Raw genomic sequence first — 22037 nt, 5'->3', positions numbered from 1 at the left:
TTTACATGTGTTATCCCAATATAAAATCCTTATAAATTTTAGTTGTAATTACCCTTACTTCATAAATGAAAAAATTAGTACTCTGAGAGGTTAAGTGATTTGTCCCAGGTGACACAATTTAGAAGTATCAAAAGTAGAGCTTTAACCAAGACTATGATTCGGGAGATTTTATAAAAGTACTGTAATATCAACACTGACAAAAACTAAAGACTTTTTCTTTCAGGTGCTATATTAGCTTTCATGTTGGGATTATTTCATATGCCCCTGGATGAATGTGAGGAACTTTATCGAAAATTAGGAACAGATGTGTTTTCCCAAAATGTCATCGTTGGAACAGTCAAAATGAGTTGGAGCCATGCATTTTATGACAGTCAAACATGGGAAAAGATTCTTAAGTAAGTTATACTTTTTAAAAACATTTTGATTATTTGGGTAATAGTGTATATTATAATTAGAAAAATGCTGAAAAATATAAGAGAGAATATTAAATTATTGATCCCACTAGTTAGAGATAATCACTATTAATATTTTGGTGAGTCTGTTGTAGTCACTATTTTGTTGGTGTCATATGTGTGAGATTTGCACGTAAAAGTTGCGATTGCTTTTTAAAAATTGAGACCATGCTGTATATAGACCACATCTGCATCCAATTGTTTTTATTTACCAAATTAGTCTTCCTCAGAAGTCATTAACAGATATTCTTCTAAAACATTAATTTTTAACATTTTTTTCAAAGCACAACAAAGCCATTATAACCACTTTACAAAAGTAGAAGCATTAAATAGAAACTGAAATTATCCACAGTCTTAATACTTAGAGCTCCAGACCTTGCTATACAGGTCAGTTTATAAGATGCATAATAATTGGACCAGTGCTGATGTATTTTTAAAATAATCATATAGGAAATAGAGAACATATAAAGAAAATGAAAATAATATATAATCACACTATTAATATTATAAAGAAAACAATGAAAATAACTTATAATTACACTATTGACATAACGATGTACTTTTCTTTTTAAGAATTTCTTACAGATAAATAAGTGTATGTACGTATGGGGTTCTGAATATGCATGTGCTTAATACCCTTCACAAAAGTTGTGTGATAATGAATATTTAATTTTGATCCTGCATTTTTACCTTAGCATTTTATCATGAACAGTTTCTTACGTCATTGTTTTCTGAGGCATGTTTTAATGGTTTATCACTGTCCTATTGTATGGATGTACTAGTTTTTATTTAACAAGTTCCCTATTGGAAAAGGAGCATAGTTAAGAAATATTTGCAGTTTAAAATGAAGTTTAAATGAACTCCTATATCTCTACTAAAATCTTGGATTATATCTTTAAGGTAAATTTCTAGAGTGAACTTTTCAGACAGAAAATATACATGTTTTAAAAATAGATATACGAGAGATCTATATATTATATATAAATATAATATATATGTATGAATTGTTTTTTAAAACAGTTGGCCCAATTTATTCACCTGCCAGCATCAATTTTTTTCCATTTTACCAAACATTTTAATTTTAAAATCATCATTTGAGAGATTTTTGAACTGATGTTTCAAATTTGCATCACTTTGACTATTGATGAGTTGGAACAATTTTTTTGTTTTGATTTTTTTTTTATATATATATAAAACACACACACATTTCAAGGGCATAAAATTTCCTCATTTCCTACCAGGGCATTCCTCACTATATTGTAAATATATTAAACATTTATATGGTGATTGTGTTTTTTAATTAACAATATTTTTTTAATGTTAGAGGAATTTAAAATCTTTAGTCAAATCTTTTTTTAACTTTGCTTTCATGTTTAGAAAGGTATTTTTACATTAAAATGAAGTACATCTTTATATTATTTTCTAGTCCTAAGATTTAATTATTTTGTTTTTAATTCTTGTCATCTGAGATTTATTTAGATGTATATTGTAAGGGGATCAGAGTTAACGTTTTACTCCAGTGTTAATTCAAACATCTCTGTACCTATTACCAAGCATTTGTTTCGTTCTTTTTTTCCACTGATTTGAAACACCAATTAATCATATTTTAAATTCTTATCTACATTAGAGTCTGTGTTCAAGGTTTTGGTTCTTTTAGTTGATTTTAACACTTTTAGTCCAAATTCATTATTTAGTTATTGTTTTTATATTGATTTTCATAAATCTGTTCTCTATTTTCATTTTATCTTCAGAGAGAATCTTGGGTTACTCTTACTTATTTTTTAAAAATCCCACTTATATTTTGATTTAAATTACATGAAATGTAAACTTATTTTTGGAATAATGACATCTTCCCAGTTGAGTGATCTTACCACTCATTAATGTTGTTCATTGCTTATTTTGGGGTCTTCATTTGTGTCTGTTAAAAAAAAGTTTTGTATTCTCATAAAATCGTAGTACTGGTAAAAACAATTTTATTGAATATTTGAAAATTTATTGTAAAACCAGCCTCTGTGCTGTGGAATGTTTTTCCTTTTTTTTTTTTTTTTTGTTCCTCATTAGAATATTTTCATTGTTTGCTTATTACTATTTAACTGATGCTTCCTCAAAGATTTTTTTATTTCTAATCACATCACTGATAAACTTTCTAAGTGTGATCAGTTGTTTTTTTCCTTTTTCAACTTTTCCACTCAACCTTTGCTGTAAAACAAAACACTCTAAAACTTGGTGTTTTAAAATGGCATTGATTTAGTTTCATGCTTCTGTGGTTTGAGCGTGTTTCTTCTGTTCTCGAAACTCACATGGCTGTTGGCTGTCAGCTGTCAGCTGCTCAGCTGAGATGGTTGGGACAGCTGGTCTCTCTCTCCACATGGTCACTCTCATCCTGGACTCTTACAGTGGTGGCCTCAGAGTTTCAAGAAGGCAAGACCCCGTGCAAAAATACTTACCAAGCCTTATTTTATTTCAATTTGTTTTTGCTACAATATACATATTTTTTAATTCAAAGTGAATCAACAGTAATACACCATAAATTCTTTTTGATATGCACTAAAATAGCTGCCTGAAAAACCCACTTTTTATGACAAAGTATAGGAGGCTTGATCACATTTAAATCACTGAGAAGAGAGAATTACTATCACAAACTCTAATAGACATTACATCCATAACAATATTCCCAGTCTGTATTGTAATACCACACAGTGCAGTTGCTATGTAGTATACTAGTGCAGCATAGAAATAAAAGGAAAAAAGCTACAAGTCTAGAATTGTTAAACAGTTAATAGTTTAAACTTAGTAATAAAATCTATCATTGGGTTCATTAAAACAAATCCTTCTCCACTTTGCAGTGTATGTTTTAACTTTTAGTTAACACAGACCAAGTTTAAAATTATCAGTAGAGATTGTAGGAATGAAAACGTTTTGCTACAGCATGTTTGCCAATGTCCTGCTAACCAAAGCGATTCAAACCCAGGGTCTAGGTTGGGAAGGGACCATGTACAGGGATATGAATATCAGGAAGTGTAATTCATTGGGGGTCATTATTATTATAATCTACCACACCTGCTCTCTGGCTTTGTCTTTTTTTCTCTCATTGTTTATCGAGAGCATTTTTATAGGTTTTTTTCTTCTGTAAAAATGATTTTGTGTTATTTTAGGGACAATTATAGCATCAGCAGAGTCTGAAAATGTTGAGTTTTTTTTAAAAAAATATTTTGACATCTCTGAAATAAACAATGTTCCTTTCTCATTGAATTTATATTTATAACTTAATTCTCAAACACATTTTGGTTCTGTTAATAAAATCAAAGTTTAAACAAAAAGTAAATGGAAACTGTGCTTAAAGTGTGAAAGCAGCATGCTCCCAGGATCTCTGCCCCAGTTTTACAGCAAGAATTCTGGGAAAGATAATGTGCAAGACGTGTAGAAGAATAAAATTGCATTGATCTTGATGCAGAAGAAATATAGGTCAGGTTGGGAAAGACAAAGGTTTTTTCTGTTTTAGAAAGAATTTTACATTGATATTTTTAAAAGTTTGTGAGAGGTAGATTACTACAAAATTTGTCAGTACTACCCTTAGGTGAATTCACTAACATTCTAGTTGAGAGACATGAGTATAATCTGGGGGAAAAAAAAAGTCATTAGCAAAATGTTTTCTCTAATTGAAGCAAGTTGGTAAAAAGCATAGTCTTTATATTCAATACAGGGGGGAAAAGACGATTTTAAGTCAGGAAAAACACTACACTGAAATAAAATTCCCCTGTAATGCAATTGTAAAAATTGCTGCCCAAGGGCAATTTCTATAATGTTATAGTAATTCAAATGCCAACTCAGGTGACTTAAAAAACATGTTTTAGGGGGTGACATTAGCTTTGTATTGCTTTAGAAGTTTAGAGTCTAAGTGTCCTTGATCTGGTGTTTGGATTCCTCTGTAACTAGCTTACCCGTTCTGCACTGTTATCTCAACATAGCTCTTTATTCTGTCAGAAGGGCCCTGAAAACAACAGATTGATTCTGCATCTGTGCCTTTCCCCTGTTTATGTCCTGACCTTGCATGTGTTACCTTGCCATGTTTTGGTCCTTTTCAAGCTACACTTCCATGTATCTTTCCTAGATACTGCAGCCTATATAATCCTCCCCTACCCCCCCACCCCCAGAACCATAGGTACTTGTAGTTTGTATCAGAGATTAATAAATAACCAATATTGTTTCATGTGCGTTAATTGGATGATAAGCCTCCTGGAGGAGAGTCTTACACCTTTTTTAAAAAATTCCGGTCTCTCATAGCACTTTGACAAAGCCATGGGCAAACAATAATTGCATAGTTTATGTTCCCTTATATTAGGAGATAAAATTATTTTGATATAATTTATTTCTTCTCCTTTAATAAAGGGATAGAATGGGATCTTCACTAATGATTGAAACAGCAAGAAATCCCACATGTCCTAAGGTAAGTTTAGAGTATATAACACCTAGTTAGAGTTGAATATGAGTTGAAAATACTTATCTTGAAGACCCTTTAAGGAAAAAATTCTAGGAACCTCTTTTAATAGATTATATTGATTCCTTATTTATTTAGTCATTCTCTGAAAATATATGATGTGATCATTAGACTTCTTCTGTATATAGTAAAAGTATAATAAAAGTTTTAAGAACATGAAAGACTGAGATTAGAGATAAAGAAGAATTATCATAAGGGTTAATCAAATCCAGTGATTAAGAAAAATTGTGGCATTTTCTCTCTTAGAAATTATATATGCCCCTTAGAGAGAGAGAGAGAGAAAGGGAGATACACACACACACGCACACACACACACCCCCATATTAATACACACATGGAATCCTAATTTTAAAAATGTTATTATTAGAATAAGTCTCAGCGTGTCTTCTCTTTATTTTGTTTGAAACACAATGTACTGAGTATTGCTTGAGTTCTGTGTTCTTTGATAATACTTGTTATTCGATTAAAGAATAGGATTTCTGCATCTAGGAATTCTATGCAGCTTATATTTATTTTTAGATTATACACTAAAGTAATGAAAAATCAAATACAGCTTGCTCTATTGGTCTTTCACTCCTGTTTATATATATTTTCATTGATTCTTTGGGTATTAATTATGCACCCAATGTGCCAGAATGGTGCTGGGCACTTTGGATACATTAGTGAGTAAATGCAGACATAGAGTTTATAATCCAGTAGGGCAAAGTAGTATTAACTAAATAATCACACAAATGAGATAAAGTTTCCCTGAAATAATTGTTAAGGAGCATAAAAACAGTTCTCTGAAAGCATATATTTACAGGGACATGAGGGAAGGCTACTCCAAGGAAATGAGATTTGAGATCTCAGTGTGTGAAGGCTGATGAGTAGGAGTATGCCTGGCAAAGGGAATGATCTCTGCAGGAGGAACTCGGGAGAGATGCAGGAACTGGAGGAGTTCCTGAAGACTAGAGCCTGCGGATCCAAGGGCAACTTGTGAAATGAGGCTGGAGTGGTAGGTGGATTAGACCATTCAGGGCCTTAGAAGCCATTATACTGAGAGCCATATCGTTCTTTTGGAGAGGACCCTATGATGCTCTATATACCTCTTGTTTGTTCCCTGTATCGTTAGGACTTCTTGTTTGTTTTTAAATTATGGGAATTGCCAGCTTTAAATAGTTAAGAATAGAGTGGGTATGGGTGAGTTTTGGGCACCTTGAATAGTAATTCACACATGATAAATGGAAGTCACCCATATATTCCTTGATTCAGCCTGTCTATATACCAACTGATCGAAAGATATTCTGTATCATAGTATGTGGCCAACTTTAATTCATAGTTGCCTAGGGCTGCACTTGGATCACTCATAGGAACTTGGGGTATGGCCTTTAGTTTGTACGAGAGCAAAGCAAACAGACCTCTGTCAGGGCTGGCACAGGACTCTTAACAGCTTTGGCCTTCTCAATACCTTTCATTGTTTAACTTTATATTTCAGATCATTAATAACTATAGCACATAAATTCAGTTGACATCTTTAAAATCTGAGACCCAGGGTAATGAACATTAGTTTTTTAATAAAAATAATTACCCAGCTGCCAGTTATTAACTATTATCAGAAAGTCTTGGGAGTTTATGTAGTCTGAGTTTCAGTTGTTAAAAGTCATAATGTTTTCAAAGAGTTTAAAAACAAAAGTAATTAGTAAATGATATTATGAAAACAGTTTATCTTTAGGTAGTTTTTATTTGTTGCTACTGTTGCTGTATCAGTTATTACATAAAGATATGCAAATGTGTGCCTTGAATGTCTTCTTAAATATCTGTCAAATCATGTAGTCAAAAATATCTTTTTTTATTATTCTCTTATATTTCTTAAAATTATCTCAGTCCTTGTATCTACTTCTTTATTAAGAAATACATATTTAAAAAGATCGGGTTCCCATTGCTTAACATTATATTTTTTTTTACATTTATCTTGATGGGTAGAGTTGTAAGTTTTTCATTTATACTACTAAATAGTATTTAATTTTTACAAGTCCCAAATATTGCTGCTTACAGTGGGTATTGTTCCCTTTTTAATTTACTAGGTAGCTGCAGTAAGTACCATAGTAAACAGAGGGATAACACCAAAAGCTTTTGTGTTCAGAAACTATGGTCATTTTCCTGGAGTCAATTCTCACTATTTGGGAGGCTGTCAGTACAAAATGTGGCAGGCCATCAGAGCCTCGTCTGCTGCTCCAGGCTACTTTGCAGAGTATGCATTAGGAAATGACCTCCATCAGGTAAGTTGAGTCTATGGCTTATCTTTAAAACATTACACGATTGCTTTAGCCAGGTGGCTCCTTTGGAGAGTCATCCCATACCAGGGGTGTCCAACCTTTTGACATCCCTGGGCCACACAGGAAGAAAAGTTGTCATCTTTGGCCACACACTAACCAAAACTGATGAACAAAAAAGAAGTAAATTTACAATTTTGTGTTGGGCAGCATCCATAGCCATCCTGGGCCGTGGGTTGGATACCCCTGAGCCGTACACTAAAAGGTCGCGGGTTTGATTCCCTGTCAGGGCACATACCCAGGGTGCAAGTTTGATCAGCAGTCAGAACATGTATGGGAGGTAACCAATCAATGTTCTCTCTCTCTCTCTCATCCCTCTTCCCCTTCTTCTCTCTCTAAAGTCAATAAACATATCCTCAGGCGAGGGTTTAGAAAGGAAAAAAAGAAAACTTTACCTGATTAAAAAAGAATCACCACTTATTAAATGTCACTGAACTTACACTGGATCAGTCAAGGAGACTTTCTTCTTCATGTCTTCATGTGGTAGAAGATGTTTGGTTGTTGTTGTTTGTTTTTCTTTAAATTAACAAGCCTTCTGGCTTAAAGAACATATTTTAAGAAAGATTCTTTATATTTTCCATAACATGATTCATAGCCAATTATGATAATGATTGGCTTTCCAAATGTGATAAAAATTAAAAATGAAACACAGTCCCTGGAAGTGCAGAACACAATCTATTTGACAATTTGAGTGGTCATTTAAAAAATGTGTTTTCAGTTATTATGACATACAGTATTATATTAGTTTTAGTTGTACAACATAGTAATTTATAGACATTTCTATAACTTAAAAAGTGATCCCTCGGATAAGTCTAGTACCCATCTGACACCATAGTTATTATATTATTGACTATATTCCCTGTGCTGTACTTTACATTTAGTGGTCATATTTTGAATAAGAGAATATAATAAAATAATAATAAACACTTAAGTTACGTACGTGCAAGATACAATATAGTCCTTTGCATACATTATCTCATTGCTTGTGAGGTAGGTAGAGTTATTTCCATTTACAAATAAATTTGAATCTTTAGAAAGATTAACTGAACTAGGATTAGAGCTGTTAAGTGACAGGATGATTTCTGTAACTAAATGATATATAAAGTTGAATATTTCTAGTAATTTATTCCTTTTCTGTTATATAGACTAATTTACTTATAAATGTTTTCCTCTGTCAAAAGTTTTTCCCACTATTTATGGAAATCTTAAGTTATAACGTACATTAAGTGATAAAAGCAATAAAGGCTTTTATCACTTTGAGCTGATACTGCTAAAATATATGTATTTTATATGTGCTGAATTTTTTATATTTCAGTTAAAATTAGTTCTATTTGATGTAATCCATAGCCTTAGTTTTCCTCTTTAGCCACTGAAGTATGGTATGCTCTTTATTTAGTATTACAATATATGTTGAGAAAAATAAACTAAAATTTTGACAGAATTTTCAAATGTTATTCAAAACATCATACATAGATCTATATAAACTACACATCAACTATATAATTTTAATTTCTATGTGTTATAATATTTTTATCAATTTTATTTTTTCTAATTTTTCATATCGTAGGTTAAATATATTTTAAAATCTGACTGTCAGCTCTCATTTTCTTTCTGTCTTTGTGATTAAGAAATTAAAGTATGACTTCTTTTGTCTTTGGAGTCAATTCTATTTATTTGTCAAATCTGTCATTGTTGAATTTTATAAGGTACTTCTTTTTGCCTTTCTCTTCTTTTTGCCACCCCCTCAAGACAGAAGGTGCTAGCTATAGACTTTTTCTCACATTGATTTCAGGCCTTATTGGTCAAGATAAAATTTTTATTTTAGTATGTAGCTTGCTATTCTTAACAACTGTTTCTCCATATTCTTACCATGTCATAAATAGTGAACTTAGTGCATTCAAAATATGATAGTTAAGGTTTATAACTTTAAGATGGTTGTTGTGCCACCATTTTAAGGTTAAGGGATTAGCCAAAAACATATATGCATAACCCATAAACACAGACAACTGTGTGTGGTGATGGCTGAGGGGAGAAGGGCGGGGAAGGTGGGCAAAGTTTGGGGGAATAGAAGCATTTGTAATAGTGTCAACAATAAAAAATAAAGTTTAAAAAAAAAGATGGTTGTCATGCTACAAAATTGCCATTATGGCAAATATTAGTGAAAGTCTCAAGTAAGTCATTGCATTTCAGGACCTTATGTTCCCAGATTTTATTTTTTATCTAAGAAGAAGTAGTTCTAAAGTGTAATTCAGCCCTGTAGAATACATATAACAAAAGTAATTTAGTGGTTCTTTTTCATTTCAGATGGATCAGTGATATTTCTTTTCATGCTTAGCCATTTCTGTTTTGATGACCATAATCTTTGAACTTAGGTTAAAATAACTTCTGTAAATTTTATGTAAAGCATATGACCACATGTACAGAGAATGTATTTTTAAATAAATAGTGACTGACTTCAGAAAGATTGGCACATCAGTTTTAATAAGAATTTCAAATGGAATCTGGAGTCTAAACAAACCTTAAGTAATATTTTCTTTACTGTATTCTCTTCCAGTACTTGAGGAAGAAATGGGGTATTTTTCTCTTCAATAGACACTGTGAAAGATTGACTAACATACTTTAAGGTGTGAATGATCTTGATTGCTTAAACTAGGAAAACATTTAAGCAAAGTTTCTTTCCAGTTCTTCAGAAGTTGCCAAAAAGTTTAAAACTAAAATATGGTACTTATTACAATCCTTTTATCTGATAAGTTCTTGGAATATTCAGTTATCCCCAGTCTCATTTTTAAAACTCCTTTTAATTGTCATGTTCGACCTATGTTTTAAGTATTATAAGTTACTTCGTATCCTTTTTGGAATCAGGAGAGTATAAATTATAAATTAATATTCTATTTCGGCAGTTATTGAAGGTAGTGCTACAGTTAATTAATTGTACTTTGGAAGACAGCTGTGTATATAAATGTGGCCCTCAAATGTTTCATGACAGAGCTGAGAGACCAAAGAATGGAGCAGACAAGTCCAGCCTGCAGGTTAAAGATTTTAATAGAGGACTTATGTACAGAAACACAGTCCTGGACAGTAAGAAGTTGAAATGGATCCCCACAGTTTCCATCCCTCAGACCTTGTCCTTATATCTCTGAAGCAATGAGAATGCTCTGATGACCAAAGGTATCAGGTGCTGGGAAGCTCTGGTGCCAGAGACAGACGAGTTAAGAGAGAGACAGCATTGAAGGCAACTTGCCCTGGAGAGATAACTACTGGAAATCCTGTGTTCAGCCCAGAGTTCTGTGTACATATTCTGTCAGTCACCTGGGGGAAGCCAAGAGGGTCAAGGATCCTCATTTACCCAGATGTCAAGATGGCAGATTACGGTGGAGTCATTTATGTTTTCACGCAAGGTAGATGGACAGATTTCATTTGCCTTTGACTATAAAGAGAATATTATTAGAGGTTTATTACATCCTAGAAAATTATTGTCAACCCATGGTTGTAGGAATAAATTCAACATCAACAGGGATCCTTAATTTTGGGTGCAGTGAAGAAGGAAACTTTATTCAGTGCAAACAGTTCAATTATACACAACAGCTGTGAGAACAGCTTGGGTGTGGAACAGCTCGGTAGTGTTACAGCTCAATTATGAAGAAGCCCAGCTGTGAAATAGCATGGCTGGCGGGCGCTAGGGCCAGGCAGCCCTGGGGCCAGGCCCCTCTTTGGCTAGACCACTGCACTCTGCTCCTGTCCAGTCCACTCAGGCCTGCTATGCCCTGCTCCTCCCTTCCTGCTCTTCTCTGGCAAGATGTCTTTGGTGTTTCAGCTACAGCCTGGGACACACAGTCTTTAATCTGTGGTGGAAAAGGAAACTGCTCTCAAAGCCACAGGGGAGCTGACTTATATAGAAGTCCCCATCCCTGGTCCCTGATTGGTCTGTCCTCAAGCAAATGAGGACCCCAAATCCTCCCAGTTTGATTGGTCCAAAAAGCACTGCCCTGATAGGTCAGAATAGAGCTGCTCTGATTGGTTGGTGAAGATGTCGATGGGAGATAGAGGTGCACAGCTCTGATTGTGGGTGGGGAAAGCTTCAGTCTTACTGGTTTAAGTGATATTCCAGGAACTCCGTTTTAAGGGCTGGCTCAGGTGGCAGGAACCCACGCAGGCAGGCAGTTCAGTCCTGGAAGGAGGCAACTTAGTGCAGGACTCCCCCGGAAGTGTGATTTGTATGAGAGGCCCCTATGTGGAAATGACTGCTGGGCTCTGATTTTTTAAATTTGAACCCAGTTAAACTACTGAGGGCCCTTTTTAGTAGGTATTTTCTTTCTCATGGTTCACATTATAAAGTGGGAAGAATTATTTTTGAGTAGTTTCCAATGTATTCTCATTTCCCTGCCCAACTAGCATATTTATCTTGAAATAGTACTTTTTACCACAAAATTATTCCCCCTTTCCCTTCCCTCCTCTTTCTGCTTCTCTATCTCCCCTCCCCCCCCCCAAAAAAAAACCCTGCACAGGTTTGATGTATATAATTTGATGAATTTAGACATGACTCTTTACTCCGTGTTTTTAGAGAAAAATCCTGATAAATTACTTTGCATTAGGGATTTTATGACAGAGTCTCATATATTATTTTTTAGGCCTTATTTACATTTTAAAAGGTTATATTCAGAACTCAGAATGCATTAACCTAAAGGGAATTATGATATTTCATATAAATGTTTTAAGTAAATAGTGTTTTTTGCAGAGAGCCTGCCTAGCACCTGCCAAATTGTGCATGTGCCAGGCCACAACTATTAATTTTTGTTATGACTGGACAAAAGTGTAGTGAGCGCTTATTCAGTGCCAGGCATTATGTTAGCCATGCGAAATATAAAGGTTTTTAGTAAGTGCTAGCCTAACTGTGTGTATTTCTTGGATTCTACCCTCAAACTAGAAGAATATAAATACAGTTATAGAAAGAGATGATAAATTCAATAATAAAAATTAGTACAGGCTTAAGAAGTAGTACAGAAGATGTAATTTATTCTGTCAGGATTGGCTTTACAAAGATGTTTTTATCTGAATTGATATATAAAGAATAAATAATTGATTACGATGGAACCAGATGGGGAGAGGAGAATGGGGAGTGACTGTTTAATAGTTACAGAGTTTCTGTTTGGGGTAGTTAATGTTTTGGAAATACATAGTGGTGATTGTGGTAAAACATTTTGAATGTAATTAATGCCACTGAATCATAAAAATGGCTTAAAAGACCAATTCTATGTTACCTATATTTTAACATAATAAAAAACTAACTTTTAAAAGAAAAATGATGTGATCAGGAGACATTTATATTGCCTATTGCTTATTTTCTGGTAGTTTCTCTGATTTATGATTTGAAAAGATTAAATATGCATTGTTAGTAATGAAAAAGTACCTAAAATTTAGGCTATTAAATACATGCACAATGTACTGCAGCTAAAATGTAATCCTGCATATATCTCTAAAATTATTCCTTCAGTTTGTTTTTCAAGTATTTTTTACCTCAGCACCTAGCAGTGTGCCTGGCAAATGCTGAGTACATGATAAATAAATAAATGTGAATTTGACTATTTAAAGGAATGGAAAGGCTACGTAACATACCTTAGATATAACATTTGCCTAATGACTTACTGGTAGAAGAGGCATGACTGGACTAGGCCAACTGTAAACAGAGTTTTAGGGATGGTAAGCCTTACCACTGGAGTAGAGTGAGTACCAAATCTTAACTTCTGCACTTTTTTGAGGGAGAGCAGGTAAAGTTTAAAGAACAGGAATTTACTTTGAAGTATGGCTGTTGAAAACATTGCAGATCCAGCAACTTCTTGATTTGGGATTGATCGTCCTATCATCAATTCTTGCTAAATCTTGTTTGTCTCTTCTTACTTTTTCTCCCCTTTTTGTCTTTTCTGGTCCTTCATAATAAACATTTATAATAGTGAAGTGTTTCATTTGATATGCTCAGATGATTAGAAGTTACACAGAGTATAACTATAGAATTTAGGATAAAAATAATTGAGTAAAAGAGATAACTTTTGCTGAGTTAGAAATCAGATGTTACCTCTATTATGAGATGGGTATCATTCTAATGTTCTGTTACTTGAAAACAAAGCAAAACATTGAAAGGATTAAATTTTACTGGAGAAAATCTTTAGGAGATAATTATTATTACCAACATTTAAGGAAATTAAGTAGATATTTAGAAAGTTAAACAATAAAAGTTCCTAGCCAATTTGTGACTTTCAAAAGATAGCTAAATTTAAAAGGTTTTTTTAAGCTGGTGAATGGATAAACTATTAAATTTGAATAATTGGAATAATTAACTATTACTCAACCATAAAAGGGTATAAATTACATGGAAGGATCTCAGAAGCATTTTCTAGGTGAAAGAAACCAGACTCAAAAGACTATGTGCTGTGTGATTCCATTTATTTTGATAACAAAAGCTAATGTGTGACCCTGGAGAGTAGGCACAATAGTTTTTGTCGATAAGAGGATTACAGAACTGAGGGTCCAGGGAACTGAGAAGATGTGAAGTTAAGTTGAGTGATGTAAAGAATTTCTGCCCTTTTTACAAAGGCTAGAAAGTAAATTTGTGAGCCGTGGGCTGACTGATTTGTTGACTGAGGAGGAGTGACTGGAAGTTGATGGGTGACAACAGTGATGGGGAAACGGTAGCCTAGTTGAATAGCAGAGTCTTTAAAGAACACGAAGGAAAGTGGGCCTAGTGGCACTAAAAAGTTGTCCCACTCTCCACAGGGATCAGTTCTAGCAGGTATAGTCTCAGTTTATCTGCTTCAAATAGTACACACAAGTAGATGGACATTTAAGTTTTTAATGAATGAACTGAAACGATCTGCTTGGTCAGAGAATGCTTACCTTTTACAGTCTGAACTTGCACTTTGATAAGTTCAGTTTAGGATTCTGATGTTTTGTGCATATCCTCTGCCATCCTACTGTGAGTTTAGGAGTGATTCAACTAGTACTATAGCATTTAACTTTATTACTGAGATTTACACTGAAACTTAGGCCTGTTGAGTCTGTAATAAAGATAAATACAATGCTAGCGTGTATGTTGCTTTTTTTGTTGTGCTCCTGGTAGATTTCCTTCTTCCTGAGCCTAAAGAAAGGAGGGAGGTTTCACTTTTCTTAGGACACTAACTGCCAGTTGGGTGGCAAATTAGGTGAACCCAACCCTCCCCCATTCCCACCTTTTTTTTCCTATCCCAGACCGGGGTCATTTACAGACCATTTTTCCGTTGTATGTAGGTTTCAGAGACACTCTGAACCTAAGCACACCTCAACCACAATGGGACATTAATAAAAAGAGCCAAAGACCTGAAGTATGGTGGGCCTATAATTAAATGTGCCCCTATTGACAGGAAATTTCTTTTAAAAGGACAGCATTTTCTTATGAAAGTCACAAATATGGAAACATAAGACATTCTTTTGAAGAGATATAGTTAGAGGGGAGTGGAGGTTGGCAACTTGGGAAGGTAGAGATTGGATTGAAAGTGGCAGTAAACAACCCATTCTAAAATGGCAAACAGAGCAAGCAGTAAGAACATGCGATAAAACATCTTTTCTGAGAGTCCACACAGCCTTGTGTATTCTTATTATGCCAGAGGTATCATAATGCTACATATTGGGGATGAATGACAAATGCCATGATAAAGGACCATTAACCTCACATTGACTATTCCCTAGCTAAAGAGCTAATTAACTTTCTCTGGAAAGTGTGATTCTACTTTGGAACATTTCTACATTGCTGCCTTCTAGTGTAATCTCAAGTAGTTGAACCAAACTGTTATTTGAGATACCTGTTTTTGAGAAGGTTGTTTTGGTAATGTTTAAAATGAAGAGTTAACGATTACCAATGATTTGTGAAATAAATATGACCCCTCCTAAAATAACTGAATATAAATACACAAAAGGGTTAGGAGTGTTTCTCCTTCACAGTCCATGATAAATTTTAGGAACAGTAGTATACTTCATTAGCAGAGCAAAGTCCTGCATGATGTTAATGAGGCCTTCAAGCCAGAGACCACTAATGTTGACGGTGGTGGAGGTTCAGGGTAGATTTTTCACAAGGAAAGGAAACGACTTGGGAGAAGTTTCTTTGATCCTTTGATAAACTAATTTTGTAAAAAGACAGGCAAATGATTACCTCTCTAGAGGTTGGGTTGCTGCTTGTTCTTTTTACTTTTATCAGAAACTTGCAAATTATTTGAAATGAAAATTTGTTAAAGTTCTAGGGCCTGTACTGAAATAAATTCCCATTGAGCTCATTTAAAATTCTGTGTGTATCTATGATCAGTACAATACCTAATCATAAAACTTTGGAACTGGAATGGACTTTAGGAATTACCTCGTCAAACTTTATTTTTAAAAGTCATGATACCTCAATCAGTGACCTAATAAGTACAAGAGCTGAGATTAGAATTATAAAATTAATATTCCTAATCTGTGTTTTCCCCCAGTGATGAATCCTCAAGAAAAAATTTAAATACGTTATATTTTTTAAAAGTATACGGCATTTTAGAAAAAGTTTAGTTTTTAAATATGCTGCTTTAGGGAAAACTGCTATGGAAATCAGTTCATTTGCCAAAGTTTCTAGATTACTATAATTTTACTGTACTAGTACATTAAAAAGGAATTTTGAAAAAAATTGTGTTTCACAAAAAAATTTAGTTCATTGAGTATCTTTGCACAAGAATGTTTGAATTACTATAATGGTGGTACCTTCCTTTAAAATAAGTATCACATTATTGCATGACAATTTAAGGTTATATTTCTCTTCCTATCATTGTGGAAGACATTTCAAAAATCTTTTCTCATGTATTAGTATCAAATTCAGTAATGTCTTATCTTCCAGGAGAAATGGATTGTTTTCTACTCAGTATATTAGTATGATTTCAGTTAGCTTCTTAATAGAATAGATGACTCTTGGACCATATTTTCAAGAATAAATGGGGGTTAGCTGAGCAAAGAAGAGGGCCACGGACAGAGTGTTTTGAGATGACAACAAGAGCAAAGGCAGGAAGGCAGGAGAATGTTGCTCATTCAGAAACTGCAAATAATTCACAAATGGCTAGATTTTAGGATTATATAACTAGTTCTGTGTAACTGGAAAATGCAAAATCTAGAATTAATAGGTAAAAGTTGCAGGTATAAATTTGCGCTTATTAGAAGGAATAATTTTCTAGCAGTTTATAGCTTTTCAAAATTGAATGGATACACTAGTACCAAGTTGTATACTGGTTGTATACTTCTACTATACTTTAACAGTACTATATCAGCATTTTATAACCTTCTTTCCTTTTGAATTCTTCAAAATAATATTTATTATTAATAAGTGCATAGAAATATAAAATTTGCCAGCTTTGTTTAGCTTATGTCTACGTTATGACTCTAATACTTTGAAATTGTACTGTTAATAAAATTTCAACTTAAACTGTTTGCACTAATTTGGTTATATTTGACTCCTGAATGAAGAACTAGTTTTAACTGTTTAGGGGAACCACAATTTTTTTCTTAGGTTTTATATAGACTCTATATTAACCAGTAAGTTCAAGGATAGTATATCTTTAAAAAGTAATTCAATTCATTTCAGTAGTTTTGAGCAAAAAAGCAGTCCAGTGGGTTGCCTCTCATTTGTGCCTGACCAGGGATCAAACCCGCAACCCAGGCATGTGCCCTGATCGAGAGTAGAACCAGCAACATTTTGCTTCGTGGGACAATGCCCAACCAACTGAGCCTCACCAGTCAGGGCACTTTAAAGGAACCTTTGGTTTTTAAATAATACTTTGTTGAATTTATTATATAGTCCAGCTTTCTCTGTGAGTAAATTTTAAACTGTTTAAAATAATAATTCTTTTGTTTTCATATTTGTAAAATAGAACTTCACTTTTAAGAGTTTTTTCTTGACTTATATTTTGCAGGATGGAGGTTTGCTTCTGAATAACCCTTCAGCATTAGCGATGCATGAGTGTAAATGTCTTTGGCCAGACGTCCCATTAGAGTGTATAGTGTCCCTAGGCACTGGACGTTATGAGAGTGATGTGAGAAACACCATGACATATACAAGCTTGAAAACCAAATTGTCTAATGTTATCAACAGTGCTACAGATACAGAAGGTTAGTTGTTTGCTACCTTAGAGCACTTTAACTTCTAGAATTCAGCTTTTGTTGAGTATGCTGGTGCTTACTGCAAAAGAGTTTGTGCTATGTCTGTGTTGTAGACTTAGGAAGCACATTGGAGCAAGTCTTCTATGGTTTTTATTTCTCCTCACTCATTTCTTCTACGTGACCCTAGAATAGAGACTTCTCCATGTGGGAGTTAGTGCTTCCTTTTTGTATGTTTACAGTTGGAGAAGGATCTAAAGCTGGGGGTTAGCACAAAGACTTGATTGGATACTTCTAATCCATTTAAGAAACTGGGAAAAGAAAAGGAGTCAGATTGGTTCAAATATACACACAACATTAGATTATTTAGTAATGTGGAGGCAAACTGGAGTTAGAAGAAGATCTTCTGTCCTTGATGCCCCTGTAATCTAGTCTTCATATAAAAGCTGGAGTGATTTTTTTTAAACATAAGTCGTGTCTTTTACCCTGCTCAAAACCCACTAGGCTTCCTATCACATCCAGAAGCAAATCCAGAAGTCTCATTCACTGAAATTTACCAGGCCCTGCCAAACCCAGCTTTTGACTACATCTCTTCCTCCCCTCCTACCCCCCAAAATATGTCCTTTTTATAAAGTGTGTCCAACTGCACTTTTAATTTTTGCTGTTCCTCAAACTTGCTGAGTAGTCTCCTGCCTCAGGACCACTGCATTTGCTGTATTCTCTCTCTATAAGACCTTTCCAAGATACGTGCTTGATTCATTCCCTTATTTTATTCAGACCTCTGCTCTGATTATCATATCCTTAGATAGACTTTTCTTGACCGCTTTCCAACTCTGTCACCATCTCGCTCTAACACCTTATCTTGTTTCTTTCTTTTGTTCAATCTCTTAGAACATTTATTTCATTTGGATATATGTTACATAGTTGTTTGCTTAATGCCTATTATCTCTCTGCCCTACAAGAGTGTAAGGCAGGAATTTATCCTGTTGAACATGTTGACTTCAGTGTCTGGCACTTAGTAGGCAGTCAGCATTTGTTGAATTACTAGTTTTGGCCTTGAGATCTAGATCTCCTTATTTTACTATTTTAATTTTAAATCCTATGTGAAATCAATTATTAATTTTTTAAAAAGAATTGTTACCACTTACCCCTTGCTTCTGAATCTCACTTTTTCATATTATCATGTTATTAGCTAAGTCATTAGCCTATGTAAGGATCTTAACCCACTAAGGACTTTGATCAATTTAAATGATAACCCAAGAAAGGCTGATGTGCATACTGGTTTTTCACTATGTGAAATTTTGTGTCAAATCAATAAAGTATTCTTATTGTAAGCAATCTACTGAGAAAAAGATAGCTTTAAATTATGCAGTTTCATAATACTTAAACATATACTTTGTGCAAACCCTTTGATGGGCTTTTCAAGAAATGTGAAATGCTGCCGTTCTGTACTCATTACACCCTAGTTAATGAAGAATTTATATGGCTTTGCAAAGGACCTAAAGTAGGCAAGACAATTTTGAAAAAGAACAAAGTTGGAGGACTGAAACTCTGATTTCAAGACTGTAAAACTACAGAAAGCACAGGACTATGTTATTTGCATAAAGATAGATATAGATCTGTGGTACGTAATAGAGAGTACAGAAGTTGATCTACACATGTAAGCTTCAAAGATTTCTGAGAAAAGCAAATTTTCAGCAAATTGTACTGGGACAACTGTCTTAAAAAAATTGAACTTTGACCCTTCGTTCCATATATAAAAATTAACTTGAATGGATCGTAAAACCTAAATATAACAACTACAACTGTAAACTTCCTAGAATACCCCAGAGAAAATCTTAATGACCTGCGCTAAGTAAAATTTTTTAGATGTATCACAAAAAGCCTGAAACAAAAGAGAAAATGAATTAGACTTTATCAAATTACAAATTCCCCTTTCAAAGACACTTCTAATAATGAACAGACAAGCTACAGGCTTGAAATAAAGTATTAGTAAAACTTGTATCTGATCCATTATCAGGAATCTATAATCGTACCCAAAATATATAGAGAATTCCTACATTATATCTATAAAGAATATACAAAGAAGAAAACAAGAAATTGAGTAAAAAACTGTGCAATATGTTTGCACGGACACTCTATAAAGAAGATACACAGAGGACTAATAAGTACATGAAAGACTTCTCAACATCATTAGTCATTAGGGAAATGAAAATTAAAGCCCCAAGGTACCACTGTACATCCTCTGGAATGGCTGAATTTAAGACTGACGGTACTAAGTTTTGGTAAAGATGTGAAGCAGTGGGAACTATTGTATTAATGGTTGGAATGCAAAATGGTACAGCTGTTTAGAAAACAGAGTTGCACTTCTTAAAAGGATAAACATACATTTACCATTTCCGTCCCCTGGTATTTACCGTAGAGGAATGGAATCATTTATCTCAAAAATACTTAGGTATAAATGTTTAAATGAGGATTATTTCTAATATCTAACAACTGAAGAGAAACAACTAGAGAGAACAAATTATGCTAAATTGTACACTGGAATACTAGTCAGCAATAAAAGGAAGAAACTATACATGCTACAACATAGATAAATTTTAAAAAGTATTTTGCTAAGTAAAAGCAGCTAGACATAGAAGGGCTATATCCTTATGGTTCTGTTTATGTGAAATTCTAGAAAAGACAAAAGTAAGGGGAGACCAGCTACAAACAGACATGAAGGAACTTTTTGGAATGATGGACATGTTCTATGTCATGATTGTTGTGGTGGTTACATAAGTATATATACCTTTGTCAAATCTTGTCAAAATATACACATAAAATTGGTGAATTTTATTGTATGTAAATTATGCCTCAACAAGGATGATCACAGAAATACACATTAAAAACAAAAATACGAGGTTGGAAAGACATTTCAGCAGTAGCTTACAGTGTGATCAAAAACAGAAGAGAGTACTGGACCAAGTATCCTAATTTAACAGAATTATATGAAGTATTCTGGGAGATGAATTTTATTGTATAGTTATATTTATATTATTATGGATTTCTTTGCTATTGTTAATTAGCTGGAATGATGAAATAAGCAAGGCTTTGTAGTTTTCCCAAAGATAATTTTTAAAAAGAACATTAGATCACTGCAGAATAACTGTTTTCTTTTCCACCCTATTCTCTCTTTAACAGAAGTCCATGTAATGCTTGATGGTCTGTTACCTCCTGACACCTATTTTAGATTCAATCCTGTAATGTGTGAAAACATACCTCTAGATGAAAGTCGAAATGAAAAGCTGGATCAGCTGCAGTTGGAAGGGTTGAAATATATAGAAAGAAATGAAGAAAAAATGAAAAAACTTGCAAAAATATTAAGTCAAGAAAAGACAACTTTGCAGAAAATTAATGATTGGATAAAACTAAAAACTGACATGTATGAAGGCCTTCCATTCTTTTCAAAATTGTGATGAGTGTGTGCATATATTTTCATAATGAAGGCCTGTTCAGAAGATCCACTGAATTCAGTGAGGAATCGCAGGGTTCAACATGAGTTAACTTTGAAATACTTGTAAATTCTTGGGAATCCTAAAAAAGATGGTGCTTGGACCAGCTTGCACAGCACAAGGAGTATACTTGGTTTCAGAATTTATAAGGAAATTAGGTTTTTATGATGTTAATAATTAACTATGCTTTAGGAATTTTATTATTGTGCTAGTTGGTTGTAGTAAATATTGGTGTTAATATTGTTTGATGTTTGAAAATTTATTAATATATGTGCCAAACAAACTGAAAAATATCATATACTTGATATTTTTTCTTTAGTCACCATAATCATGTTGAATTTATTTGATCATTGATTTTCTTCAATGTGGAAAAGCTAATTTCTTAAATTTACATCACATGTTTTTATGAGCTATATTCCGCAATCCAAATGTTGCCTTTTACTGTAAAATCATTTAAACATAGAGAAAATTGGAATTTTCTTTGTCAGAGGACTTTTACATTGGAAATATGAAAGGACCAGATACAGTTCTCTATTCAAACTTGTTTATTTCAACATTGTTTCATTTAAAATCATAGAAGAGATTCCAGTCAATCACTTTCTGCCCTTGAAATGTCAAGATAATTCTGTATGTTAACTTTTCTAGCTCTAGATTACTATTCACTGTTATGAAATTAATTACTTGAATTTACTAAGAAAATATCCCTATCATTAACAAAAATAAACTATTGAAATAATTTATTGTTAAGGCTAATGTCATTTTAAGATTATTTATTGTTCATAATGTAGCTCTCCATCTCTTTGTAGTATTTGAATATACCAGTTAACAGTAGTATGCTTTAAGAAATGTTAGGCTTGTTTTACCATATTAACTCCTTTAACTGTCTGGATTTCACAGAAATTAATAACACATACCAACTCAAATCATTGTTTATGCCTATCAAATTCATCTCTGTTGGATTATCTATCTGCCTTGTTAGTCATGTTTAGATTTGTGAAGAAAATGAAAAAAGGTAAGTGCCCTTTGCTTTGTACGTGTAAACTAAAGCTAACAACTTGTCTTGCCCAGATGATCATATTGCTTCTTTGCAACGCTGCTTCATATAGTATGATGTGGTTGAGTGACTGCTGAGGGGAGCTGAGCGTCT

At 33.6% G+C, this 22037-nt stretch overlaps 1 protein-coding gene across 5 annotated transcripts in view; it reads left to right on the top strand.

The window, feature by feature from the left end:
- Positions 1-21615, top strand: part of PNPLA8 (patatin like phospholipase domain containing 8) — a 43467-nt gene extending 21852 nt beyond the window's left edge. For 4 of the 5 annotated variants that reach the window (XM_054564171.1, XM_054564172.1, XM_054564175.1 and 1 more), the window contains exons 6-10: positions 224-395; positions 4842-4899; positions 7014-7208; positions 17213-17408; positions 20580-21615. In XM_054564171.1, coding sequence (XP_054420146.1) covers positions 224-395; positions 4842-4899; positions 7014-7208; positions 17213-17408; positions 20580-20854 — 896 coding nt within the window. In that variant the 3' untranslated portion in view covers positions 20855-21615. The remainder of the gene's footprint in view (positions 1-223; positions 396-4841; positions 4900-7013; positions 7209-17212; positions 17409-20579) is intronic. The other variant, XM_054564174.1, reaches the window with a different exon arrangement.
- Positions 21616-22037: the final 422 nt, after the last annotated feature.

This window comes from Pteronotus mesoamericanus, unplaced genomic scaffold (assembly GCF_021234165.1).
Source record: "Pteronotus mesoamericanus isolate MK-2021 breed Mesoamerican mustached bat unplaced genomic scaffold, CSHL_Meso_final scaffold_85, whole genome shotgun sequence".
Taxonomy (NCBI): Eukaryota; Metazoa; Chordata; class Mammalia; order Chiroptera; family Mormoopidae; genus Pteronotus; species Pteronotus mesoamericanus.
This window is presented reverse-complemented; position numbering and strand designations above follow the sequence as displayed.